At 40.6% G+C, this 27,763-nt stretch overlaps 3 protein-coding genes across 6 annotated transcripts in view; 1 reads left to right on the forward strand and 2 right to left on the reverse strand.

Annotated features, from left to right (window-relative positions):
* MGARP (mitochondria localized glutamic acid rich protein) overlaps positions 1-15,920 on the reverse strand; it is a 30,282-nt gene extending 14,362 nt beyond the window's left edge. The window contains exons 1-4 of one of the 3 annotated variants that reach the window (XR_009277498.1): positions 15,622-15,919; positions 14,060-14,163; positions 12,906-13,008; positions 8,255-8,688 (exon numbers count right to left, since the gene is read on the reverse strand). Coding sequence is in view for 2 of the 3 variants with exons in the window: in XM_058837113.1 (XP_058693096.1) it covers positions 8,410-8,688; positions 12,906-13,008; positions 14,060-14,163; positions 15,622-15,706 (571 nt within the window). In the remaining variant the exon portion in view is untranslated. Of the gene's footprint in view, positions 1-8,254; positions 8,689-12,905; positions 13,009-14,059; positions 14,201-15,475; positions 15,506-15,621 lie in introns of those variants that run through there. The other 2 variants (XM_058837113.1, XM_058837114.1) reach the window with 2 other exon arrangements.
* A 901-nt stretch (positions 15,921-16,821) lies between these two features.
* NDUFC1 (NADH:ubiquinone oxidoreductase subunit C1) lies at positions 16,822-19,675 on the reverse strand. Of its 2 annotated transcripts, XM_058837115.1 has the most exons (4): positions 19,082-19,397; positions 18,647-18,750; positions 17,727-17,806; positions 16,822-16,988 (listed from the first exon to the last, which is right to left on the reverse strand). In XM_058837115.1, coding segments are annotated over exons 1-4 (264 nt in total). In that variant the 5' UTR covers positions 19,161-19,397; the 3' UTR covers positions 16,822-16,987. The 2 variants fall into 2 exon arrangements, with proteins under 2 accessions (XP_058693098.1, XP_058693099.1); XM_058837116.1 differs by lacking the exons at positions 16,822-16,988; positions 19,082-19,397 and adding an exon at positions 19,460-19,675 and having other exon boundaries at positions 17,726-17,806.
* Positions 19,676-19,839: 164 nt separating this feature from the next.
* The window catches only part of NAA15 (N-alpha-acetyltransferase 15, NatA auxiliary subunit), a 38,462-nt gene continuing 30,538 nt past the window's right edge, over positions 19,840-27,763 (forward strand). The window contains exon 1 of the mRNA XM_058837112.1: positions 19,840-20,155. Within this exon, the coding sequence (XP_058693095.1) occupies positions 20,102-20,155 (54 nt within the window). The 5' untranslated portion in view covers positions 19,840-20,101. The remainder of the gene's footprint in view (positions 20,156-27,763) is intronic.

Below are 27,763 nucleotides of genomic sequence, written 5' to 3' on the forward strand. Positions count from 1 at the left end.
ATGCTTCCACCAAATATCTTTCTAATCTGTGGGAATAGGGCATGATCCTCAATTCTGAGTAATTCACTTGGTAGATCTTGTTATTTAGGGAAACTGACCATGTTTGCCCCTAGCAAGCGCAAGATACTGAATCAAACTGTTTAGAGACTGAGACATAGCAAGAAAGCTAAGAAAGCAATCACAAGCTTAATATCTAACTGTAACAGTAACATAGTTTGAGACACTCCAGCCCAAATAATGGCATCATTCCTTACTCCAAGTGTTACTGCTGCTCAAGCTTTACATTTAGTAAGTTAAGATGCTAGACAGTCAAGCACTTAAACATAACTTCGGATGTTTTAAATCAAATGCTTACTGATGTAGATGGTATTAGACACGACACACTGCAAAAGAGAATTACTATGGATGTTTTGCTGTTAGCACATAGACATGGATGTGAGGATTTTGAAGGAATGTGTTGTATGAATCTCTCTAGGGAGCTCTGTTATTACTAGTAGTCACTATTATATTGCTTTGTCCTATTCCATGCATCATAAAATTGGTGACCTGCTTGGTTGAAAATGCAGTAGAGAGTTTGGCTGGTGCAAGAAGAAAAAGGTGGAAACGTAGCAATGTATCTGAACAACTTAGGGCATAGTGTGCCCCAGCCCTAATTTCTTATCAGACCCTCTGAAATTCCTCAAGGTTGCTGAAACATAAATTGTTCTAAAATAAGAAAGAAGCAGCTGAGAAGCAGGGAAACAAGACCACAAGAACCAGATAACAGAAGGCTATTGAACACCTGGACTGTAACCAAATCACAAAACCTGAGGAGTGTGTGCTCAGCACATGGACAGTATAGAGGCACCAATCAAGTAGTGTGTGATCATGTGAACAGTAGTTTAAGATTCTATAAACAAGTGTGTAATGTAAACAATAAGGGGCTTCTGTGAAATCATATTGGTTCATTGATCAGAAATTACAAGCTCCTGCAATTGGTATCCTGTAATTCTAAAAGATATTTAAAAATACACTTTGCTGAGTGATTCCTTTACTAGTATCCTGTGTATGACTTTTTTTTTCCTAGGCAGTCAATATGAGGCTGGTATCTGTAATGCCAAACAAGAGGTTCAATTACTTTAAAAATATTCTATGCAGAAGAATCTGGTTTTGTAAAGCTAAAATAATACAAGTTAGCCAGCTTCACACAAATGGAATCCAGCTTCATACAAATGGAATCCACCTGGAGCACACAAACCAAAGCTGGAGTACAAAACAACGCTTTGCTATTTCAAGCTGCCTATAATATAAGCAGTGTCACACACTAATTCCAAAGGGGGGAAGTCAAATTTAATTGTGAAATTAGAAACAGTATTTTATTTACAGTCTTTTAGAGACCATCTTATGATATGATGCTTTTGTTTACAGAAAGCTTCCTCAGTCAGGTCCATTGAAGGTCTCAGGATGTCCCCTGAAATGTTTAAGATAAGCAGAGCAAAATATTCCCAGATCCTTTTCATAGTTTAAAGACCTGCTAATGGAAAACTGACAGTGGAGTAGAACTGACCTTTAAAAAGTAAATTTCTGTCATGTTTGAAAAGTAATTCAAGAATTTATTTGAGAAAACCTGCAAAATAGAGCACAAGAAGCAGGGGTACTTGGCTCACACAGATCTAACCCAGGGGAGAAGACAGCAGTAGCAGCAAGAAACTGATTCCCTTTAAGAGCAACTTCACATATTTTGGTTCCATCAGCCTTAGGGAACTGGAAAGGGAAATTCCAAATCCAGAGATGGTGATGACAGCTAAGGTTCCCTTCCATGTTTTCACCAGAAGCCACCTGTGACCCCAGGCATGGATGGCTTGAGTTCCACACCTCCTCCCTCTGTTCATGAGGGCTCAAACCACATCAGTAGGAACAGGGGGAATAATAATCACTGAGGTAGTTTGGGACAAATCAGGCAAAGCCGTGTAGCTGTCCCTGTAACATGACCAAGTGCTTCAGGTGCAAGTGGTCAGGAAGATCCAGGGAGCTCAGAATGGAGGGCTTGCAGATACCCACCAGGCTTGTAGATTCCCATCACCAGGAATGTCACTCAGAACCATCTGAAATCCTCTCTTCTCTGGCATTTTATTCAGTGAACATTTAGGATTCCAACCACATAGAGCAAGTTACTCAACTTACTGCTTGGAAAAGAGAAACATTTTGGGCTTAAAGCCCTAAACATTTGGCTTAAAAAGGAAAAAGGGTACAGGGCAATTGACCACAGACTAATGCCTCTCTACAACACTGTGAAATCAGCACTTGAGCTCCACACAGGAATAAACGAAACTTTTTAGTTCTAAACAGAGTCAAGGAAATAACAATTACTTAGAAAAATACTGATTATTTTTCACTCTGATCATTCCTATCCTTGAACACACAGGATAGAAACTAGTGTCTGGCAACTGATGAACTGTTTGTGGAACTGCCCTGGCCTGATTGTGCTGTTACTTGGATGCGACATGAAGGTGGCCTCAACCTCAGTCCTCCCTCACTAGAGCCGATGGGCATCGGGAGTTTAGTCCCTCCAGCATTCCAGCTATTCCACAGGATGAACATGAACCAAAGGCTCAGAGCTCAAAGTCTTTGATGAAAAAAGGAAAGCTGGGACTTCTAATAAACCTTCTACTATAAATATATGACATCTTTTCCTTTTTGCAAGCCATCCACAAGCAATCCATATAAAAATCCATGAGGTGCAACTGAAAGCCTAGGCCGTGGCATTATGAAGCACATTATTAAGAATAAAAGTTTTCATCACTCCATACAGAAAGAGAAACATTCAATCAGCCAAGCACATCACAGGTTGTTTGTGCCTGATGTAGGTCACTAGTTCCCAAGAAAAGCCTCATTAGTTCATACTAATGACCAGAAGACTCCCTTGAAGAGAGTTTATTCTACAATTAATGATTAAAAAAGATTCAGAGATGCCTATAATGGTCACAATAAAAGCATAACAGTGCATGTCACATTAATCCAGAATAGTTTATAATATCTCATAAAATTTCAAGAATACTGTTTTATATTCTGTGGCACAGAACTATAGCAATGAAAAGCAACTCACCTTGTTTGTTTGTCTGTTTGTTTGTTTGTTTTAAACATAGAACAGTCTTTAGTTACTGATGGGAATGGATCACAAGGAAAACTAGCACAAGTTTATATAAACTATGCATATGCAAACACCCTAATAATTTGATGTAATAAATCCTTCAGGATTATCCTGTATTAAATCCTTCAGGAGTTCTAAAAAAACTTCTAATTAATTCTAATTTCTTTAACATTCCTCATACAAAATAATGCACCAAATTTTATCCACTAACATGGTTTTTAAAGGAGCAAAGTTGTTGTTGAAAAGGATATTTTTCTCTGCTATAAGAAACACTGCCCAAAAATTAACATCAAAATCCCCATCGTTCCCATTCTGGTTTGAACTGCCACCACAGGAAAAGAGTAAGGGGTGCCCATTGCTGTCTTTTCTTTAAAGTAGGAGACTAACAGTATTCCTGTGGTTGTGGTATTTACAGGAAAATTTCAAACACAGGTAATACTACGTACAGTAAATTGAATGCTAACAGATTTTGTTGTCCAAAGTGAGTTGTTGCTCTCCAATACATGCAGGTACTTTAAGGTTCTTTTTAAGTCTTGACAATGAGCTATTAATACTAGTAAAAGGAGTACATCTATCTTCTCCTTAATAGTGACATTCATTTAAGCATTATTATTCACTGTATGTCCTTCTACCAGGTTTAGTATTTTTTGAGAAGCAACTTGTCCCCATGTTCTAGAATAGACAAATAGGAAGATAGTTATTTTAGGCAGTTCTCCCCCACTTATTTGTTTGCACTCTTAGCTGGGAACTTCTAGAGTTTTTTTCCATTTTACCAAAATCTTCCTCCTTAGCCCAGCACATGCTGTAGAATTCTCTTTTTGGCTAAGCTGATTAAAACTGAACAGTCTCTCCATGTACTAACTGGGGTCTTCAGATGCTCAGAACTTTTACAGATTTTTTTTCTAAATATTGTTCATTTTCTTCCAAAAGAGATTTTCCAGTTATGCTATGATGACTCATCTAAACCTAAACAGCTTTATGAAGGAAAAACAGGAGGATGAAGAAGAGACTAGTGGCCAGTGTATGGCAATCAGAGAGATGTAAGATAAGTGCAGCTGTCCAAGAGACAGATAAAAGAAAGTGATAAACATGAAACAGAAATACCAAACAGAAGTTCCAGATACAGATACTCCAATAGGATAATATTTACATAATACAACATCTTAGGGCCTAGTTTAGCTAGATCAGTCTATCATAATCAGTAAAGAGAAAAAAGTCCTCATTCTTCCATCTCACACAAATAGATGCCTAGAAGGATGTGTTTGTTCTACTGAGCAACATCATTCTGAAAGCCTCTGAATAAGTATGAGCAATTGCAAATCACTCTGAGGACACTTCACTAATTTTCTAAGTACTAACAGTGTCAGCACACCAAGAATTTGGTAACTTACCAAGCCAAGCCAGCGTGCACTGATTATATCGGGTGCTTTTGTCTGCTTGGCATCACTGGATGATAGGATCAGCAAAAGTCCTGTCCCAAAAGCAGCAATTCCTGTCCAGAGCAGCCTCCATTTGTTTTTCTAGGCTGCAGACAACTGGCATTGTAGTGCGTTTGAAGCTTAGCATGGAAAACACTGCCACATTCACACACTAGTCCTCTCCAAACCCAGTCACTCACTCAAATAGCCTTGGAAATAACAGAGAAGAGACCATGCCCTTCAATACTTTCAAAATTAGAAAAAACCCTATGCTAGAGAAGTCAGGAAGAAGTCTGGAAAAGCAGTTTGGGGTTAATTGCTTCTGTTATTTCAGTTGATAATGCCAAAACCTCAAGCCTCAATACCAGAGTTGGAGAAGAGTTTATGGTGGCAACCCAAACACCAGAACTCACAGATACAACAACTTTGCCTAATCCAAATAGCAGTGTGCCAATCTGTGAATTTTACAGCATATTTGGTTTGTCTGAAGACTTAATTATGGCCCCAGACACAGAGTACACTAGAAGAACAACAGGAATTTAACCAGCATCAGGCAGCAATCAAGAGTGACAGCTCAAGGAATAAAAAGGTAGAGAAAATTAGAAGTTAGATGAAGTTAAAACCTTGGGAACAGAGTAACAGAGTTCAGTACTTATTTTGGCAACAGTATTTCACAGAATTCCAGATACCAGCAGTAGATTGTAAATTTCTTAACTTGAGGTAAGGAGAACATTCCAGTCAGGTACAATTGTTAACTTTCTGAAATGGAAATTACCCTGATTAAGTATTAAGCATCCATCTCCAAGGCTGGGTTGGGTTTTTGTTTGTTTGTTTGATATCTGTTTTGGTTTGGGTGGGGGGTTTTTTGCACATCCACGTATAATCATACATTTCCATAACTTGTATACAAGAGCTGGAGACAAGCATCCCTTCATAGTTTGCACTTCTAAACATTAGGGAAAGCCTTATAGATTAAAAGAAACAACAGCATTTGAAAAAGCATAAGTTCACCAATAACAATACAAATACTTACACCTTCATCTGCAGAAGTAACACCAAGTTTCCAACAAAACTAGTAAAAGCTATTCAAATACATACTTTTATGCAAAGTTCTGATAGAAAAATCCTTCCCCACCTCAGAAAAAGTGGAGTTATGCTATTTTTCCCTCTAAATGTAGATAACATGAATAATAAAGATGGTTAAATCCAAAACTGATTTATATCCAGAAGGATTTTAATTAGATTTTTTTTTAAACACAATAGCTGTTGGCTGCAAGTAGACACTGAACAAAATGGTACAGAGAACTTTTGAAACAAACCTCCATCTTCTTGTGAGCATGATGCCAATGGAAACTAGTTTTTACATGGCCTAGAGGAAAGGCATGCTGGTTTACGCCTGTGTGTCAGACCACGTGCTGCTGGTGGCCTTCCTTCCCATGGTCAGGAGCTCATGGGAAGAATTGCTCAGGGGGCCATGCTGTTCTTCTGCAGGAAGGACCAGGATAAGGAGAGCTGGTTGAGGGAGAAGGGAGTGCTAAGGAGACCTGGAGCAGGAGCCTCGCAGGCCAGGACTTCGGTTACATTGGGTGTAACCCCATGTGAACCATGGCCATGACCCCAGAGTTCATTACTCTAGGCACACCTGTCACCAGCAGTTGTTCACAGCAATCTGCACTGGGGACCAGTGGCACAGGACACTTAAGCTCAGAAGCAAGTGAGAACATCCCAGAACACCCAAGAGATGAGGCAAGAAGAACATCCCTTGCTTCAATTTCTTCACAATTTTACATCCCAAAGGTTTGTTTCTGCTAGCTTTACCTCCCAGACAAGAATAACCACTGCAGCAAAATTTGGTAGAGGGCGCCTGGGAAGACCCTCAGACTCCTTTACATCTTTCAGCATAATAGAAGTCTGGTTCTAGTGCTGTTTTCCTCAGAGAAAACAGAAATACTAGATCTTAGAAATTAGTAATTTCTAAAGAGCTCCTCCACTTCCAGGTAACACCAGCAGGAACTAAAAGTTACAAGCCATATTTCTTCTTATCAAATAGTGATCACTAAGTACATGACTTACATACTTAAATATGTCCAGAATGAAATCCTCAGACTTAATCACAGAATCATCACAGAAAGATTTGCATTGGAAGGGACCTTAAAGACCTTCTCATTCTAATCCCCTGCCATGGGCAGGGACACCTTCCTTCCACTAGACCAGGATGTTCACAGCCCCATGCAACCTGGCCTTGAACACTTCCAGGAATGGGGCATCCACAGCTGCTGTGGGAAACTGTTCCAATGGCTTACCACCCTCACAGGAAAGAATTTCTTCATAGTACCTAATCAATTTATGTACCATGTTTCTCAGGGAAGATCCTAGCTTTCCTTTCTCAGGGAAGAGCCTCTTCAATAAAATGGCAGAAATATTTACCATACAGAAGAGTCTACCTTACCCAGCAATTAACAGTTATTCGTAGATAAGCATTGTTAAAGGAATACACAACCATTTCCAGACATAAACAAGTGGTTATGAAATTAAAGGGAAATTTTGCAATTGCTCTGTTGAGCAAGAGATGCTGCAAGACATTTTTAAACATATCTCTTAATGACTCTAATTCACCAAATTTAGATTAAAGTTGTTTAATATACAACAGACTACTTCCTTTCTAACTGAAGTGGTCTAAATATTCCACAGAAATGGAAATTTTTAGGGCTCTAGGTATTTTAACTACTACCTTATAAATATTTCTATATATAAGTAGTAATAATCACTACCAAGGTACTTACTTCTACTTTATATAAACTGTATTACAGCAGATCAGACTAAGTATTGCTTTAAAATATTATTTTTAATAGTTTATTTCAGAGACAAACACAGGAACTATTCGCATTTGAATTAAAATTACATTCATACCTAGAACTTTCATAAAACTCAGCAATTATAAGTGCTGCACTATTTCTCAAGTTTATTTGTTAAAAAGACAATTAAGATGCATCCATTTCTCATTGGAATCACCAAGGGAAAAAATTAAAATAATTCAGAATCTGGTAACACCTTTACAGTACTATGATAAATGTCCATAGATTAGCAGTCAAAATACTTTTAATCTCAGTTTGATCTGTGTTTTGGACATATCCTCTCAAGATTAATGGTAAAAAAAAATTAAGGAAAAACTTAAAAATCTGCCAAATTAAGTTATAATCCTGTATCTTGTGCATTTTGTGGATAGTTTTGCATTTGTATTATTGCCATTTTTTAAAAAGCACAATAAACAAAACTATTTCAAACACCCTGGCAGCTCAAAATACTCAATGTTTTGCCACTTATCAACTTCAGTGTTTAACAACAATTTGATGTTGTATTGTGTTGTTGTGTTGAAAATTTAGCCTAATATATCCTTAAAATTGAGACCATGACAGCATTTTCTTTGCCACTCAACATCCCATTTAAGTTACACTGATGGAATAGATATAATTACTCAGTGTGAATATCCTTGGAATGGTTAGTGAACTAAAGTGTTTAGATTCCTTAGATTCCTTGAGAACTAGATTACTGAAATACCTGTTTAACTGACCGCATTATATGCTCAACTTAATATATTAAGAAATAGGATGGGGTAGTAAAATAAGCATTTGATTTGTTTTAGACAGTAACTCTGGTGCCAGAGGCAGGATGCTTTCAGAGACACTGATTTAATAAACTTAATTACCTTATGCTCATGTTATGTCAAGTTAATGCCTGGATTAGTTTTCACTGCAGGACAAACTCCATTAGGAACACTGCTGCTCATTCTTAATGGTCTGTAAGAGGAAAAGCTTTAGAACCCACAACACACACACTCAAAAACCACATTCATAAATTAACCTTCAACTGCAGCAGCTTCTGAATTAGCAGCAAGTTCCAAATTAGCAGCAGCTTCTGAATTAGCAGCAGCTTCCTGCTGTGCTTCCTCCATAGCATGGGATACCTCTGGAGCCAGTAAGCCATTTTCCCCTTTAGCTTCTGCAGATACCCAGGAAGTGTCATCCTGTGCTGTGGGTCCAGCACTCTCATCCTGTGCTGCAGGTTCAACAGCAGCTGCTGTATCAGCCTCTTCCTCAGCCTCTGCTTCAGTGACTTCATCTGTCTCTTCTCCATCACCTTCTAAGGATTTATTCAATACAATAAAGAAAGTAAAATGCATGGATACAACAAAAATTTCACCAACTACTTTTTATTATAATCCTCATTTAAATTTAAAGTGGGAAGCTAAGACTCAGAATTAACAGGGATCAGAATTAACAATAAAAAAGGATCAATAATTAATCCCTCATATTGTCTAATGTGGCATCAAAAAACTATGTTTACAAGATGAGGAAACCATATTCTTAATTACTGAGTTTCATAACATGTTTCAGTGTGCTAAGAAAAGAAACTGTGGCTTAAAGCAAGTGTTGGGGGTGCAGGGAAGAATAACAAAGGACCTTGCCAAGTGTTGCTTCAAACCACTCTGCCGAAAGGGCCAGTGATGGTACACACACAGGTGCCAGAGGGAGCATGACTCTGTGGAATTACCATATGGGGAATAAGACATTTGGTCTTATATAAAGTAAGAAAAGAACTGCCTAATTTCTAGTCAGAGCTCACTTTCTTAGAGACATGACCACTTACGACTGTTTTCTTTTTACAACTCACAACTCTCTTTTAAAGACTTGTGTACACCACTGTGAGTCCGACTCCTTAAAACCTTGAACAACAGTGCTTCCCAATCATGCATCACTTCAAATTCAGCTGAGACAAGTCATGAAAAACTAACAGCACAAAGCAACAAAGATGCTCAACCGCCATGCAAACATGCACTAACATCAAGTTCACAAAGGAAAAGTTATACACCAACTGTTCATAACAAGCTCACCTCTAGAACCAACTCACCATATGAAAAAAATGGAACTGGAAATAGAGTTTGTAATACAGTGTAAACTATGTGAGAATTGAAACAAAAGAGCTTAAAGAGACATAGTCAGAGTTTGTTTGATTCTTTTCTATCTGTTTAAAAACTAAACAGATCAATTTTATTTCTTGGGCCTCTTACGCCAGTGAAAGCCTATCATTTTGTGTTCAGACTTTAAGACAAGTCCATTCATTGCCCAGTAAAAATCAAAACTTTGCATTATGCAACCTGATCATGTCCCTTTAAGAAAACACTGTTAAAAAAACCCTAAATTCATTACACAAAGAACAGACTAACAGCCAAGCTCAGCATTCAGTACACTTTATTATAGACAGTCAAATATAGAGTGCATTCATTTAGAACAGCCAGCTTTTCCATCTCAGATCTGCCTTCTACAAAGCAGATTCAGTAATAAGCTCAGTATGGTTTGGCCTTGCAAACACAGGTAGTTCTTTTAAAGTCTTACACAAATGGAGTTTTACAAGAGAAGGTATAAAGTCATCCCAAGGTAGGCTGCAATGTACTCAAATGGTGAACGACTGTCCTTTGTTTGTATTTAACTTCCACAGGTTTGGAAAGAGATTTCCCTTGTGTCTGGAAAGTGTAAAAGCAGAGTGCATATTAGAAAGTCCAGAAAGTGTAAAAGCAGAGTATAGATTAGAAAGATTGAATCAGCTTGCAACGAGTTAAAAAGTAAGGTCATAGCTAAAAAAGAGGGAAATCAGGAACAAGCTTAAAGGACACAAACAACAAATGGAAGGCAAAACTCAGTATTCACTAAATAAGCAAGTAGAACATCCTGCAAGCCAAACATCATTTTACATTTCAAATGATGTCCCAGATTTTCTACTGCTACTTTGAGTCAGGCTTCTTCCACGGGCTTTTAAAATACCTCCCTAATTTGAGAGTAGCTTTCAGTTAACAAGAGCCACAGAAAATTTGCTATCAGATCTCTTTCTAAATGTCATCATTAATTAATTAATGTTATTAATTATTACTTACTTAATTAATAATATTATTAAATATAATTTCAATCCTCTAATAAACAAAGAACCCTAGAATGATTGTTTCTCTTGTTTTTACAGACTTGTTTGCTATGTACAGTTCTCTACTTTAGACATTTTGGATTCAGGCATAAGGGGAGAATTTTCCGCCACAAGAGAAACCATAAAAATCCCATCAAAAGAATCTCTGATCAGCTGCTCTCCAGTATTATGTTCTTCCACCTAGAAAGTTCTTTTACCATAGGTAGCAAATATGCCATGAACATGCTGCTTGGCATACTGCTTTTCTATCCACCACTTCATATGGCTACAAGCTCGGTTTCAGAACTTATTTTAAGCTTGATTTAATGTGCCCCTAAAAAAAAAATCAGAATACTTTGAGAACATAATTTTTAACTGCTCTTATCAGCAATGTGAAAAAGTCTAAGGACTGACTCTAAAGAATGCACAGGGAAATAAACTGCAATGGCACTTCTGGAAAAAGCAATACTATGCTAACACTCTGTGACAAGATAAACACAAAAATATGACTATGCAGGGAACGGGAGAAAAAGGGGAGGAAGAGGGGTGTTAACTCTTTTGAGAATGCACACATAGGATTCTGTAGGAAAAATAAGAACAGAACTGATTATTGAATTTGGACTGAACAAGAAAATTAATGCAACATTCTTAATGTTCTGCTCTTGTGGGTGTACACAGCTGGGAATGAAGAAGGATTCTAAAAGGAGCTGATTCAATGGTGGTTTTGTATTGTGAATTGGAATTAGCTATTCAGAAGTCCAACTAAAAATCTGGACCGAGCATTTATTCAGAAGTCAAATATTGAAAATAATATAGAAAACAAGTTTCAACTGTATTCACTAAATGGCCTCAGAAACATTTTTGACTTCTTATTATCAATAAAAAGTGAGGCAGCAATCATCTGCCACTGGTTATGACATTTATGTGACTTATTAAGCAGCACAAAGCAGCAGATGATGGAATGTCTGGAAAGGACCAAAAATCAACTACTGAACACTCAGTACAAGTATTTCACTCCAGCCTGTGGGTAGGCTAGGGCCAAAACTCTCTACCTTGCAGAAGTGCACCTTAAGAGAAAAAAAGGGAATACACTGACATCACTGGGAATATGTTGTAAGGTTTGCTTAATGCTTCCCTGTTCTCCCAACTATGGCATTCAGAATGTAATAAGGGTAATCCTCACTTCTGCCCTGAACAGCAGGAGACCAGGTCCCTAGGAGAGATCTACTTTGGTCCTGGTTACATTTTTTATTTTAAGGACAATGAAGGATTGCAAATTGTGGTTGAATTCTCAGCATTTACTTAAACAATTGAGTTTTAAAACTATACTGTGTTCAGCTTTTTCTTTTTTATTTTTTGGAAATTAAGATATTTGACTACTTTAAATCTTAAGATCTGTAATTTTAAAATTCTGAAACTAAAGCATATGTTGTAGAAGTTCAAGGCTAATGAATTCTAAAGAAATAATTATAGTGGCAGAGAATTTAAACCATGTTCTCACACTGAAAACAAAATTTAAACTCAAGATACTTTATTAAAATCTATTCTTTGTGTGCATGCAAATATATTAAATCAATTCCCTAGATAGCAACATTTAAAAAAAATGAGTTTCAAGTGCTCTGTCTGGCTTCAATACTTTATTTATTCTTTTAAATAACAACCAAGTAAAAATATATAAAGATCCTTAAAAAAATTTCCTAATTGCTTTTCCTAGCAAGTCCATGCTTGCCAAAGTTCTACCTTTTATATTAATGCTATAACACCAATTGATGTAAACAGGGACAGCATTCCATTACACGTAACTGAACTAAGATGGTCTAATTATTCAAGCATGAAGAGCTAAGTAAAGATTTGCTATACATTTAGGTAATGCCTGCAATTCATTTAACTCCAAATTAGAAAAGACAAAATCAAAGTTGTAGGACAAAAAAATTGATCCAAGTTAAAATATTTTTTATAAATGTAGGATTTTTTTCCCTATTGAACTGTATTTCCTGATGGCATGTGGCCTGAAGCCAACCTGTTGACTGAGAAAAAGATATTATCTTCTCTCCTGCCACTGAAAACAAATGAACAAAACTGATTTTGACAGCATTATGTATTCAGTCAAGTTTCATTAAGCTTCCAGTAAATCAAATACCCATTATACAATTAATAGTATTCACACATCAACTCTTTCCATCCAAAGAGACTCCACAGGTGGATCAAAGACTGTCTGAACATGAAGGCCACTACCAAAACTTGTGCAGCAGCAGCTTTGTAACAGAACACTCCACAACCACCTTTGCCTTCACTCACACAGTTCAGACAAGAACTTGGACAGTGCTAAAGCCTGATTAGACAATCCAGAAATCTGTTCCAAATCCTCATGTAGCCAGGGAACAAGAGAGAAGAGCTCAACTCACCCTTCCTTGACCAAGGATTGTTCTTCTGCCCCTCTGCTCTCTCATGAAGAATATTTGTATGTTTGATAAACTTGCTGTGGGATGAATTGACTACTCTGTAGGCCTGAAAGGGAATTATACCTGAATTTACAGCTACATCCCTATAAAGTTATGAAACACAAAGAGGGGAGAGGGAGAGAAAGGATTTTAAGAAAGTGCTACCGCCTATCTTAAAATGCATATAAAATTTATCCTAAGCAAGGTTTAAAAAAATTATCAATCTGCTATACTAATATATTAATGTATTTAATATTTCTCCATTGTTAGAAAGCAAATACAATATACCATGCAGCTTTTGAAGTGCTGCAGTGTTTCAGGAATTGAAAACAGTGTTTTAAAAGATAATTACATTAAGATTACTCTTTTTGTAATGTGGTAAAAATGTGACAACAAGAGAATATGTTATTCATCCAGAAATGCAATCATACATGTTTGACATTTTGAACTAATAGCTACTTACCATTCAAGGGGATTACTCTGTGGGACAAGGAAATATGTACCTCTATGGGGCATGCTAGTCATTATCTCAGATCTTGGGGGAGAGGGGTAGAAGTAAGCTATAAAATGGAGGATTTAGGGAAGTGAAGCACAGAATCAGATATATTTAGAAGCAGGGAAGAGAATGGTTACTGAAAAGCTTAACAAAAACAGATGCTTACAAAACTTTAACATGCTTTCTTGAAGCAACTAATGTTCTTATCTTCTTTTTTTGTGCCCAAATTAATAAGGTTCATATTTTCCCCTTGCAGCTTCAGACCACTTATTTCGCATCTGCCTTGCCCACTTTGAGATACTGCTAATGTTTCTGGTTGACAATACAAAGCAAGGGGTTAGAGACAGGTGCCTTACTCCATCTTTGGACACATTCATTTCACATAGTTTTAAATATGCTTTCCCCTATGAATGACCCAGTACTACTTATCAAAGTAACAGTAAAACACACAAGCAATAAGTTTTCAGCTTCACTAAATTCTCTTAATCTGATTTCTAGGTTAGGCTGCACTTATATCTGCATTCATTGACGCTTTGCATCTTGACCATACTCTTTAACCCAGAACACACCTTATACTGTGCCAGATCAGAAAGCACAAACAGCTCCATCCCCAAACACTTACATAAAATAAACCACCAAAAGCTGCAACACCAGCAAGGAGATAGATCATCATCCTGTCTCCAGAAGAGCCAGGAACACTCCCAGATGACATCTGGCGAGGAGGCGCTATAAAAACCATTAGATAAATTGATGTAAAGTGCTGCTAAAATATGATCACAAAAAAAAGAATGATGGAATCTGAACTCTGTATGGGAAAGAATTATTCAAAAAGGTTATAAAACAGAGAGGTATAGCTTATTGATGTATCCTGTGACTGACTTACACAGGATGTGGTGCTCAAATGAACAAGGTCAATGGCTGAGCTCTTCCTAAGAGGTGTTTTTCTTTGAACTACATTATCTGCCATCAGCTTCCAAGTACTGGGCACAGTCTACATAGACTAAAGAATGTTAATAATAAAAAAAAGGAATGTAAAAGAGTTCCTAAGATAGATAAAATAATTTATCTGTCCTTATTGTTTATGATCAGCAGAAGTAATGAATTCTCTCTTCAGGTTAATAACAGGGAATTTTTAAAGATGTTTTTTTGTTTGAATTACTTTCTTTTCACTCCCAGACTACTGACACTTGGATACATACCCTTCACCTCATAAATTAGCCAACAGGGCAGAGAGGTAGGATTACACAAATTTTTACCTGACTAGGTACATATTAACTCTAACACCAATTTTTTGTTATAAACTCATTCTTACTACGGTTTTGGATTCATCTGTACATCTCAAAAAGAGACCCATGAAAAACACTCGTAATTCTCTTGGTCAACAAAGCTTTCTGCTGAATTTTGTGACTTGATCCCAGATGAGAAATGTCTCATTGAAAAAGCACTCATGAAAAATAAAATGGCTCTGAGCATTGCAATTGACAGCTACAAAAATAATCGCGATTTCAAAACATTGCCAAACTGTGCCAGATTATGTTCAGCATCATCTGTCTCATGACACACTTCTCAGACTCCTCTCTAATAGCCAGGCATCCTAATGGATTTGTGTACATTTATATTTTCGTTCAGCAGCAGTGTGTCCTTAACCCTCTTCCCCGGGCTGCTAGCTATAGCAGGACAATGGTCAGCAAGCTGCCATCGCCCTACACGGCTGCAAGATTTTGTTTGCCACTGGTTACACAACCCCTGATGCGCCAAAAGCCGCGGCTGTGGCGCACCGGGTCTGCTCTCGCTCCCTCCCGGAGCCGGCAACCCTGCGGAGGCACCGCCACTCCGGCTGCTCTACCGAGGGATATGTACTCCGCTATTTTACATGGAAGGGAAGGCAGCAGCGGCCATTATTTTGCCATGGGGCGGGGGTAGGGGGTCCCGGGCCGGTTCGGCTGCCCAGCAGATAGCGGGGGAGATCTGAAGCAGCCAGTGCCGCAACCCAGGATGACCGAGCAGCCGTGCCCAGCTCTCGCCCACCCTGCCGCACCTGTCCCAGCCCCATGTCGCTGCCGCCCGCCACCTTCGCGCGTCCCCTCCGCCGCCGCCACCCGGCCCGGCCCGGCCCGCGCCCCCTCACGCCGTCCTGGTGAGCTCTGCCCGGCCCCGGGCCGGCTCCTCGGCGGCCCCGCATACCACGCTGCTTGAGGCGGCTGGCGGCTGCGGGAGCCCTGCTCAGGCGGGAGGCCAGCGCCAGCGAAGTGGCCCGGCAGAGAGACATGGTGGCAGAGATGGGACGCGGCGCGGAGTAGAAAGGAACCGACTCCGGGCTGCTCGTCGTCGCGGGGCCGCGGCAGCAGACACCAGTCCCGCCTCGGGTGCCGCGGGGGCGGGTCAAGCCACAGCTCCGCCCCGCGCACCTGGACGCCGCTCCCGCCCGGGGGTGACCCGGGGAGCGCGGGGTGGCGGCGGGGAAGGAGCAGAACCCCAGGTGCAGGGGGAGGATGAAGCGGCTTTCTGGAGCGCAGCGCACATTGCGCAGTGCCGGGCGCTACCAACACCGACCTGCCCCAGGGCAAGTAACCGGTTACTGGCGTTCGGTACTGCCTGCAACAACAGAGCCAGAATATCAGGGACGGCATTTACCAAGGAGAGGGCAGATAGGGAGAAAATGCTGTTTTACTTAGAAAGAAATTTCTCCAAGCCATAAAAAAAATGGAGAAATCAACTAAATTCATGGCGAAGGGCATTCAGGTTAAGCACCGTGCCAAAGGCGTTCGGTGTTGGCAGTGAAATACTCAAATCGCTGCTCTGGGATTATGTCGACTGTCACAGTCAAGGGCGTCTCTGGGTCAAACCTGTACAGCTATCCTTGTCCTACCTATATTGCTAAGCAGTAGCCCTGTTTCTCCTCCTTACTCTATACAGAGCTTCTTTGTCCCCTCAATGATCATCTAATGCCATATTCTGCCGACTGCCGTGATGCCAATTTTTCAGCCTTTGTCCTTGACTGATCTTGATGCTGGAAGACAGGGCAGACGTGTTCAAAAGGCAGTGCTCACACCCAAGACTGACATGGGCTGTGTAGTCTCATGACTGTGGGCAACTTTCAGGCATGGCCAGTTCCCAAAATGCTCACAGGAAAATGCATATTTTAGCATTTGTACAGATCCTATTCTTATATTTGCTTATTTTATAAATTTAGCAGTGAAAGTGATGGCAGAGCAAGAATACACTTCTGGAGTATTTACTGAACTAATGTCTAATTTTGTAATATAGCTTCCAGAATAGCAAAGACAGATTTGAAAATAGGACTGATAAACCATGAAATAGAAATGCCACATAAAACAACTTCAAGACTGGCAGAATGAAATATTAATGGCAAAGAAAGTAGTCTCAGGTTTCATCTAGACTTTATAATTTATTTTTAATTATGCAAATGAAATGTATGAACATACAAGTAATTAGGTAACTTTTTACTTCTCTGTGCTCATTTATTTGTAGGACAACAATCACATACACTTTGCTCTGTAGTGCAATCTCTTTGTGACCATGTCATCAGCCTAGGAAGAGAAAAAATTATTAGCAATAAGAAAAATAGATGTGATGAAAGTGGTCAGAAATATAACATCCTGTATTTTTATCTGGAGAGAAATGTTTACAGGGAAAAATAACCACAGCACCACAAGTTTTTCTATAGTATAAGGAATTTTTTCATGTGGCATATTAATTGCTCTGAGGCCATAATCCCCAAAGACTTCTTAGCTGTTAGAAACATAAATTAAGTTTTTTATACTTTAAAGGGACAACAACCACATACACTTTACCCTATAGTGCACATCTACAGGTATTGACTTTGCATCATTTTATGTACAGCATGGAAGTGAAACCGAGAAAAAATATACCCCACTGTATACGTGTTAAAATAAAAAACAAGATGAAAAGATAAGCTATCATTAGTCACTTTTGTTTCCTTGTCACTGAGCCATTTTTAAGGTATTCAATTTGCAACCTTTATTTATTGTAGACACTGTAAGAGATGTATTATTTTCTAAGAATTTGCATGTTAAAGATAGAAAGCTGAGAGGGAATATTCACACAAGAGAATATATAAAAATACAGATCAGCCACCTTATAATTTTAAAGCTGGGAGTGAGTTAAAAGAATAGCAAAAGCCAAAATGCAAAGTACTGAGGAAAAAAGGACATAAATCAGTTCAGTATCTTGACTCCTAAAAGACGTCAAAGATCTTCAGAATTTGTGTTTGGCTAAGTCAAAAGCATTTGTATGTGCACACTTACTATGAACATCCTGTACACTTATGTCCTCTCTTGTTTCTTCTTTCGTATTCCATTACATCTTCATTATGCTGCTTGATAAGCTATAAAACAGAAGTATATTATAAACAGCTATACAATTCACAGCTGGATCCAGACAACAAAAAGAGTTCTACAGAATATAAAATACCTGTTATCAAAATGCAAACCAATACGTAACTGGGACCATCCAGAACACAACATATGTTAATTATCAACTGAAAAAGGTGTGGAAATAATGCTTCATAGGACAAACATTTTCTCCTGACCAGATGGGGGGGGGCTTCCACTGTCGATTAATTCACCAACCCCAAAAAAGGGGAAAACCCCAAAGGGAATCCATCCCACCCTGAAAACATGTCACCATGGGAGTGCTGCTTATCCTGCGTGATTCCTCCTGAGAGCTACTACATCCTGCTTGCTTTAATAACATAAAGTCTGTGAGTTCTCTGAAACAGAGAATATCTTCCATCTGCACTCTGCTCAGGAAAAAGGAATCTTAATCTATTGAAATCAGCCACCTTAACCAGCTGAAAAGTGAGAAGAGAATTGGTAGTCTGATAAACACAACATTATCTGGGTACATCCCTAGGTTTTCTTTCTTTTTGGATAGATCATGGGGAGAATAATGCCAAAGCATTAATCCAACAGGTTTGAAGAATTAATTCTGTTGTGGCTGTTTTAAGAAGCTGAAAAAGTTGTTCATTTCTTAAAATAAGAGCACAACATAAAAACATAAGTATGTGAAAACACTAATAATGAACATAATCATGCTTCAATCTTGACACCTGCTATGACCACCCATTACTCCAATAAACTCAGTAGGTTGCAGTCACTGCATTCATATCACTATTATGATTTTTAAGGAATAGTTAAGTTCAACAAAACCAAATAAAAACACTTACAAAAGCCCACAAGGCAGCGCTGGTGCTAAATGCCAAGCCAACTCTCAGCCAGTTTGGCTGGGCATTATTCATTTTTTTCACAACAAATGCAGAACGAGTAAAAGCTGAAAAGGCACAAGATTACAAATGCATTAACATTCCTCAGGGTTCGACTACAAAGTACTTAGTGACATTCATACAATCAGGGAAAAAAATACAAACCACGACGCAAACCCCAAATAAATGCAATGATGAAGCAGTCTCTATAACATTGTTATAGACAATCCATTCATAGCATCACCACAGCATACGCTCCCTGATCCGAGAGAGGACGGGGACTGCCAACAACTCAAAAGCAGTATTCCCCAGCCACAAAAACTATTTCCCTCAGCATCCGCTGCTCTATAAGGATGCCTCTCGCTGTCTCCTGCCTAAAGCCCCCCACCCCTTCCTCACCTCCCATCTCCCACCCATCAAGTGCGCTCCGTGAACAGCCTTCCTGGGAAGGGCCGGTACCACCATCGCGGCGAGACATGGTGAGCCTTCCCCCCTGTTGCTGGAAGCAACACCAACTTAAAACAGATAAATAAAAAATTTAAAAATAATTAATGGGCTTCGATTAATAATACTAAAAGGAGAGAAGCCGCGACGGAATCTTCCTCTAACCCCAGACGCGGACTGGCTCGCGGGGACGCTGCCGCCTGCAGGCAGCAGAGCTCCCGCGGCCCTAGGTCAATGGGCCGGGCCGGGCCGGGCCGGGCCGGGCCGGGCGGCCGGGCAGCAGGGCAGCCCACCAGCCTACCCCAAAGGGGCTCTCGCCCTACCGCCGCTCACCAAGGCCGGGTGGCGGTGGTGCTGCCGCTACCACCAGTCCCCAGCGCCTCACCGCCCTCAGGCCCGCCGCCATCTTGTCGACCAGACCCGGCTCCGCCCTCGGGGGTGGGACCACCCCATCCCGCCCGTGCCCCGGCGGGCGAGCTCCGCCGCGTAAGACACGGCGGACCCTAAGCAAGCTGATGGCCCTCCGCTCTTCCCTGCCCGCTGCCGGCACCAAGCAGTACCGCCGCCGAGCCGGAATCACCCCGGGCCGGCCTCCGCTCCGCGGCGGAGCCCACACAATTGGCGGGGCGGGGCCGGCGCGGGGCCGCGGCGCATGCGCGAGGACGCCGTGACCCGGCTGGGGAAGCGCCGCGGTGCCATTTTGGCGGCGGCTCGGCGGCCGCTCGGGACCACGTGAGCGCGCCCGGGGCTGGCGCGGGGAGCCCGGCGCGCGCGGTGACCGGAGGAGCCTGGAAGGGCTGGGAGCGGCCGGGGAGGGCCGGGCCCGCGGCGGCGCGGGCGGCAGGCGGCGGGAGCGGCTGTACTCCAGGGGGGAGGCTTACGGCGGCGGTGGCCGAGCGGCGGGGACGGGACGTAGCCGGCCCGCCCACTCACTCTCCTCCTCGGAAGCCCTCGGCGGAGCCGGCGGCGGGGAGGATGCCGTCTGTGAGCCTGCCGCCCAAGGAGAACGCGCTCTTCAAGCGCATCCTGGTGAGTGGCGGGGCGGGAGGCCCGGGCTCGACTGTGGGGAGCGGGTTAAGGAGGCCCCAGCTCGTACCCCGAACCCGAGGTGAGCGGAGCCCTGGCGCCACCGTCCTGGCCGCGGCTCCTTATGGCTGGGGCAGGCCGGCCCCAGCGCCGCCTGTCACTCGCACCCCTTCCCACTCGACTGGGGCAACGCTGGGGGGCCGCCGCGTCTCCCCGCTCGCCCACCAGGTCGCGGCGCTGGCCGCGTTGAGGCACCCCGGGCTCCGGGAAATACCCCGTGGCCGCTTCATTCATCGCTCGCCCTTGCAGCTGCCGTCCTGCCGAACCACCCACCCTGGATTCGCTTTATTTTTTTTTCTTTTATAACTCGTTGTTTTGCTGTAAACAATAACCGTGTTTGTTGGTCGGTGGGAAGATGGCTTTCGAAGAAGGAAGTGGAGAAGGATGAATGTTTTGAAGTCTTCCTGAAGTTTAATTTGCAGCCAACTTCTGTGGAAATTTGTCAATCGTTTTTCCTGGGTGGCGGCTGGCATATGGATGGGAGAGAACATTCAGTGGAATTTAGGCAATAAGCCTGGTTTTCAGAATGAGGTTAAGATGGTCTACAGTCCAAATACCAGCAAAGTGTGCCCAATTCATACATTTTTAGCGTGCCCAATCAGTATATATTGAGGATCTTGTTTCAGCTTTCATGTGGCTTTGCAGGAACATTATGTTTCTAAGGTCATGGTTTGAATTGGAAATATCATATGTTTGTTAGTGAGCAACTTAGTGGATTTATTTAGAAGACTCTGTATCTAGATCAAGCTGTTTTCTCTCAGAAGTCCATTTTGTATGAAAATCTCTTGTTATCTTTCGAAGAGACTTACACTACTATTTTGAGTCATTCCAAAGATCAGAAGTAAGATGACTACTGTTCTTTTGGAGCAACAGCACTTTTAAGGTTCTGTAAACTCCTGAAACTTAAGTGGGAGCGATGTGTACAATCACTTCTGTTTCCAAAGTATTTTATGGAAATGGAACATGTAGAACTAGAAAGCTGTATGAACAGGCATGTGACCAAAAGACATGCAATTTTCATTAGGGTTAAAAAGTAAATACGGTGAACTATATATCTGATTTCTGCTTTGAAAGCATCAGTCATGCTTCTGAGTTGGTATGACCTTGTAGTAAGTATGTAGTTTTTAGTATGTTACAGGCTGGGAAAGATCTAGCCTTGCTGCTCAGTGATCCATCCTCCTTTGCAGGATGGTTTGTGTGATTACAGAGCACACTGAATTAAGGAGCTTGTCTGTGTTTAAATCTGAGCGGGTTTGGTTGGTTTTTTGTTTCTTTTCTTTTTTTTTTCTTTTTTTTTTAAATTTTTCCCATTGCTTGGATATGTCTGAGTATTTGTGTGGAGGGCAGGAACAAACAAGGAGTAAGAATGTCTTTGGGAAACTGCTGGCTCAGCACCTTTGTATTCATAATTTGATTCAGATTAGAAAAGGTGTGCCCCAGTGCAAGCAGATTTCTGTTTGCTTTTTTTTTTTTCTGAAAATCTTTAATAAAAATTAAGGAGTTTGAGGTACCTGGTGGATAGGCTAAAAGCTGTTGTCATTGTGATCTTTTTCTGTGTGTCACAGGGATGAGCCTGTGAGACATATGTGTAGTCTGGTGTTTATGACTGCCCCATGATGAGGTATCTTTATGACACGTGGTGAATAGAAAAGGTTCGAAGCTGGTTTTTATCACTGAAAATTTTGCTAATGAACTACTTGTCTGCCTTGTTATGCATAATGACTCTACTTTGTGAAGTTTTGGTTACGAGTTTGACTTGACTTACTGAGATATCTTTTAGGACGTCCTAAGTGCAGGCCCTAAGAAAAATTACTTCCTTTCTCCTATGCCTTCAACTCCTCTCTTCACACCACTCTCATCCTGCAACGTCTCTTCATTCTACACTGTGTTTTCTGGAGACTGTAGCACTTCGCCCTCTACCACCTCTTGTAGTGTCCTGTGGGAGGCTGAAGAGCAATACGGGATGCTGAGGTCTGTCTGTGCAGCTCTGAGCCCCTGGCCAGGAATGAGGTGGTCCTGGGTAAACTCATGCTGCCTCCTGGCCCAGCCAGGCCTCGTGTCCTGTTCAGCATGCCTGGATGTGATTTTTTCAACAGATGCTTTGGGAACTGATCCAAGTGTTATTGAAAGGATGCAATACCCGACAGATACATAATTACTGGTATACAGGCTGTTAACAGAAATCTAAACCCATTCCCATTCTGATTTGCATGGAGATAATAAACACAGGAGCTAAGTGGATAACTGCCTTGTATTTATGCAAATGAAGCATAAAATTTTCAGATTTTTCAATCTGTTTTTTGTGTGTTTTCAGTTCCTGAGGCCTCATTTATTTTTATATTTTTTTCAGATATATACCTGAAACACAAATGTTACCAACCTGCTCAGCTTTGCATAGTAAATGGCAATAATTAGCTTTCAGAGTTTGGTTTTTTTGTTTGTTTAGTAGTAAGCATCCTGCATGGTCAGTGCCTTTCTCATGTGAATGTATCTGCTTACAATCCAGCATTTCCACTTACCTGACAAATTCTGAGTTCAGAAGTGTGTACACTTTGTGTGTTCCAACACACTGTAACTAGACTGACCTCTTCTAATCACTTTACAGGCATGTGGAGGTTCTGATAGAAACATTTTTCCATTTGAAAGATACTTCACAATTCAGAGTTCCTGTAGTACAGCAGGAAAGAGATCTGCATGATTAGCTTGAACAAAAAAAAAAACACCCACAGGATTAGCAATCACCATTCTCCTTAAATTTGCACTTCCATTAAAAAAAAAGTGTCTAGCTCATATAGTTTTTATAGTTTTAACTATTTGCTATTAGGTCTACAAGTAGATGTTCTACTGCTCAGAGATTCTGAGGAGTTTAGACTAAAAATGGATTTCAACATTGGCATATCTAAAATAATTGAGTCCTTATGATTCTTTTGAACATACATAATTTCTAGGTAGTCAAGAAATTACTAGAGAATAATTCAGGTGAGGGCAGGGGGAAGTGTAGAATAGTAACCACAGGACAGTAATGGGTAAGTTGGCATTTTGGTATGCAGAAGGCTGGATGCATTATGAGACAATGGAAAAAGTACTTTACTCCATTTCCTTCCACTTGCCCCCACCCTAACTATCAACTATGGAACTAGAAGCTGTAGGAAGCAAGATTGACTGATTTTTAATTAAATATAACTGATGAACAGTCTTTGATGATTGCTGGCATTTTGCCAATTATTCATTGTTGTGTCTGGTTAGGTACAGTTCATCAGTGACGTTCAGTTTTATTTCACAAATCCCGAAGATGATATTCAATCAAATTTTCTTTGGATGTAGAAGTTAAATATATGTATTGAAAAGGTATTGAAGAAGCATTAAATGCAAAGCTGTTAGAGGTGCCGTATATTTTGTGGAAGAGTTTTTTCAGTTCCTTGAAACATCAGGATGAAGTTCTTGGAGTTCTGGCAGATTAAGGTGGTGCAAATATTTTCACGCTGTGTAGTGAGCTTTGCCTTTAATGAGCAAAGAGAAAAGAAGTCCAGGTCTTTAAGAAGTGAAACATTGTTGTATTTTTTGTTGGAAACAAGCAATGCGTTTGTGTGTTTTCAGTCCTAGTTTAAACAGTTTCACTGACTCACAACTCTATTTTGTGCTGTAGAAGTAGTGTACTGAGGAAGAAGACACCTTATTAGTCTGAGCTGGTGTTTATTGCATGGTGTGAAGATCAGTTTCCCTGTTCAGGACTGGGGATTAGCCTTGGCCATTTTCACATATGAAGGTTATTCATCTTTCATGTCTAGCAGTTTCCTTAGGTGCTGTGCAGGCTTGACTGGGCATGGCCAGAACCTGTGTGCTCCAGTGGGGTATTGCAGTAACCAGGGTGTGTGCTGCAGAACAGGGGCATTTCAGCTTCACATGGCCATTTTTACCTTAACACTGCAGAGCTTGAAGGCATCGTCTTTGAGCTGGTGGTCTTCCTTTCCATGCTGGCTTTGACAAGTGTTCTACTAATGATATAGGAACTTCCTGGTGATAAAATGCCTGTTGAACAACCTCTCTTCAATGCCTCTGCTGTAAATATGCCAAGTTCCTTGTGCTGGGATATCTTCCTGTTTCTTCATTCCAGAATCTGCTCCCTGTCCCTCCACTTTGAAACTAGACAGACCAGTGCTTCTCCTTTACTAAACTTTCATCAGCATAAATTCTTTTAAGACAATGTTCTGGCCACAGAAATTCAGGTGCTGACTTTAAGATTGCTGAGGTGACAGACTTGGAGATCTCCTCTTATGTCATCTGAATTCAAGATTAAAGACTTGATTTCAGAATTTCACTTTTACCAGTAACCAAGTAAATTAGTTTGTTTTCAATCACTGTTGCATTTGCATGGCTGTACAGTAATCAAGTATGCACACCAGTGGAATTTTACTGTGTGCTGTCTTCTGGTTGAAATACAGAATTGCTAACAAGGTTGTTCTAATAACTTGTCTGTTGAAACGTCAATCACTTGGTTTTCCTTTGCCAAGAGGAATTGTCAGTAGTAGTAGGAAGAGAAATGATATATTGGCAGAAACATTGGCATGGAAGTACAGGATAGACTTCCTGCTTTAAGCAGAATCACTGATCTTATTTTTCAGAACTGTTTATCAAAGCTGCTTAAGAAATTAATTACTGTTTGTGAGTTTAGGATGCCATTGAGAATTCCTTTGAGCAATACATATGTTACTAAAGCCTGTTCATGAAATTAGGCCATTTTTGTCACTGATGCTGCCAGAAATTGTAGAAACATGATTCTACAAAAGACTCATTGACAGAAACATCCTCATTTGTAAGATTATAGCCAGTCTTATATTGTTAACTGGGGCAAGGGGGTTAATTCCATTTATATGCTTCTACTCTTTATTTTGGTTAGAATTTGATGAAACTGTGTTTATTTCTGTTTTTGAAAGGTTTTCTTAATGCGATTTTGTTGATTGCACTTTTTCTGGATGTCTCAGGTTTAAATCTCTAGTCTGCAACAGCACTGTGTTAATGCAAAGGGCGTGGGCATAAGGAATTACACAATCTGTGATTTTGCTGATAGGGAATTGTGGAATTAGAGAAAATTAACAGTTATTCATTGCCACCCTTAAAAGTGAGGTTAGTGAGACTTGTTACATGGATTTCTGTTTGCTTGTGTGATACCACAGAATCAAGTTAGCGAACCTTGTAATGTTGAAGAATATATTTTCTTATCTTAATAGACCCATTTATCTATTTTTCAATGCTCAGTGCTACCAGACCTCATTTTGCATACCTCAGTGCTAAGGGTGAGGAGGTGTAATACATGGGTAGAAAGCCAGTAGTTTCACCATGCATCTTGGACTATTTTGTGAGATATACGGACACTTCAGCTCAGGTCTGAGTCCAGAACAACCAAGGCTCCTTTAGACATTTTTAACCCAGATCTTGGAATTTGAATTGATACACTTGGTTGTTTCAGATAATTGTTGAAAACCAAACATATCCTGTGCATACCGGATGTCTTGTGAGGTACAGTCAGTTTCTTGATGAGTCCAGGGATGAATCCTGAATGTAGGGATTCCAGGGTCATGAACAGAAGTCAGCATATTTTAGTTGGCAGGGCCAAATTCATGGTAATTCTCCCCAAGAAGATATTAACATAAGCAAATACAGGCCAAAAGATCTGATGTTAAATAATGTGGGGGGTTTTTTTCAGCACGTCTGTCTTCAGTAAGCGAGGATTTCTAGTCTCCTAGAAGAGCTGTAGTTAACTATTTTTCAGCCCCCATTTCCAGATAAATTTTGTTAAATATAGGAATGAGACCAATTTAAAAGCATAGACATAGCATAGACTTTTTTTTCTTCTGCCTTAGTATTAAATGAAAAGGTACACATATTTCATATATTCTTCCTAATTTGAATTTCAGCTTTTTCTGTTCCTCTGTTTGTATGCTACCAAGCACTGCTAGTTAGGAAGCAATCACTGACTTTTCCAAAAGGAAAGACGTGCTGTACAGAGGAAGATTTCTTAATCCCTTGAACCAGGCAATTGCTGAAGCTGTTTGTTACACTGATCAGTTCAATTAATTAGCACTTCAGAGCAGTGAAAGAGAATAGTTGGTTTCAGTTGGACAGCAGAAAACTGCAAGTTTGCTCCAGACTTTTTCAGCATTAACATAGCTGCAAGATTTGTGTGGTTTCTTCAGTCCTTGGGTTTATACATCTTGTCTTTGTCATGAAATTGAATCGGTGTGGTGGAATATCTTTTACCTGGAGCTGCTGAGCTGTTCGATGTGGTTAATGCTTGAAGGGCCCACTAGTTCTTAGTGAGTAGTAGCTCCTAATGCTTCCAGTTTTCAGAATCTTCTTTACTACACTGATCTTGAATTAGTGCATCTTAGTGATTTGACTTGATCTCGTCTACCTGTAGAGAGAGGAACTGTGCTGGAAAACAGCCTTGAGCTGCCCAGCACCTGAATTTACTATCTGGTAAGTGCTGCAGCTGAACTGTGCTGGAAGAAATAGAATCAGAGTGGCAGATATGCATATTCTGCACTGTAAATGCACACCTTAAGTAATGCAAAGGCCATGGATTCCAGTGCTTCCCACTGCCAGAGGTCTCACAGCATCGTAGTTGCCAGCATTGCCATGGGATGCCCCAAGTGTACATCCATGACTGCCACTGTGGGGTCCCCTACGAGCACACTGCTGTAGTTGAAACGTTTGTTGTAGAATCAGAATAATTTGGGTTGAAAGGGACCTTTGAAGGCCATCCAGCTCCTTGGATGTCTACCATGGATGGGTGCAAGCCTCAAAACCCTAGGGAACAGGACATCAGTGTCAAATCTGTAAATTGTTTTCTTTGAGCAGCCCCTTCATTGTACTTCTTCTTGGGGACTTGCAGATGCAAGTAGAACATTCACTGGTGACCATGTGTAGATCAGCTGTCCTGGTAACTGTTCTATATGAAAGGGAATATTCTGCAATACATTTATTGTGATGATGACACTGGCTATGTCACTTGCTGAGGGAAGAGGGGCTGAGTACAGTGAACTGCAGAAAAATTCAGTGTGCAGCTCTGTTGTCTTTTGAAATTTAATGCCAATTCCTTTTCACTCATTTGGTGAAGAAAATAATATACTTCAGCTGATCTGTCACAGCATTGACTAAATCAGGATGCTTGCTTTTACAGCATTACTTGTGGGTAAGAAGTGATTTCCTGTGGGGATTTTGGTGGGGCTTTTTGGTTGGTTGGTTTGGGTTGGTTGTTTTTAAGTATTGGGGCACTAGGTAGCTTCCATTCATTTTACTTCAGTTACATTGTAGATGTGGGGTTTTAGGTTGGAGTAAAAAGTGTTGACCTGGTAAAACAGAGTCTTAGAAGGGAAAATAAACAGTTAAAAGTTCTTCATACTGTTTTTTGTAAAATTCTGTCTCTTTAATGGAAATTGCACACACTATTTTTGGTTCCTGTTCATTTTAAAAGGGCATAACAATTGGTAATGTGATTCCATCCCACCCACCTAGTTCTGCTGTATCGATTTTATTCTCACACTGCTCTTT

This window comes from Poecile atricapillus, chromosome 4 (assembly GCF_030490865.1).
Source record: "Poecile atricapillus isolate bPoeAtr1 chromosome 4, bPoeAtr1.hap1, whole genome shotgun sequence".
NCBI classification, from domain to species: Eukaryota; Metazoa; Chordata; class Aves; order Passeriformes; family Paridae; genus Poecile; species Poecile atricapillus.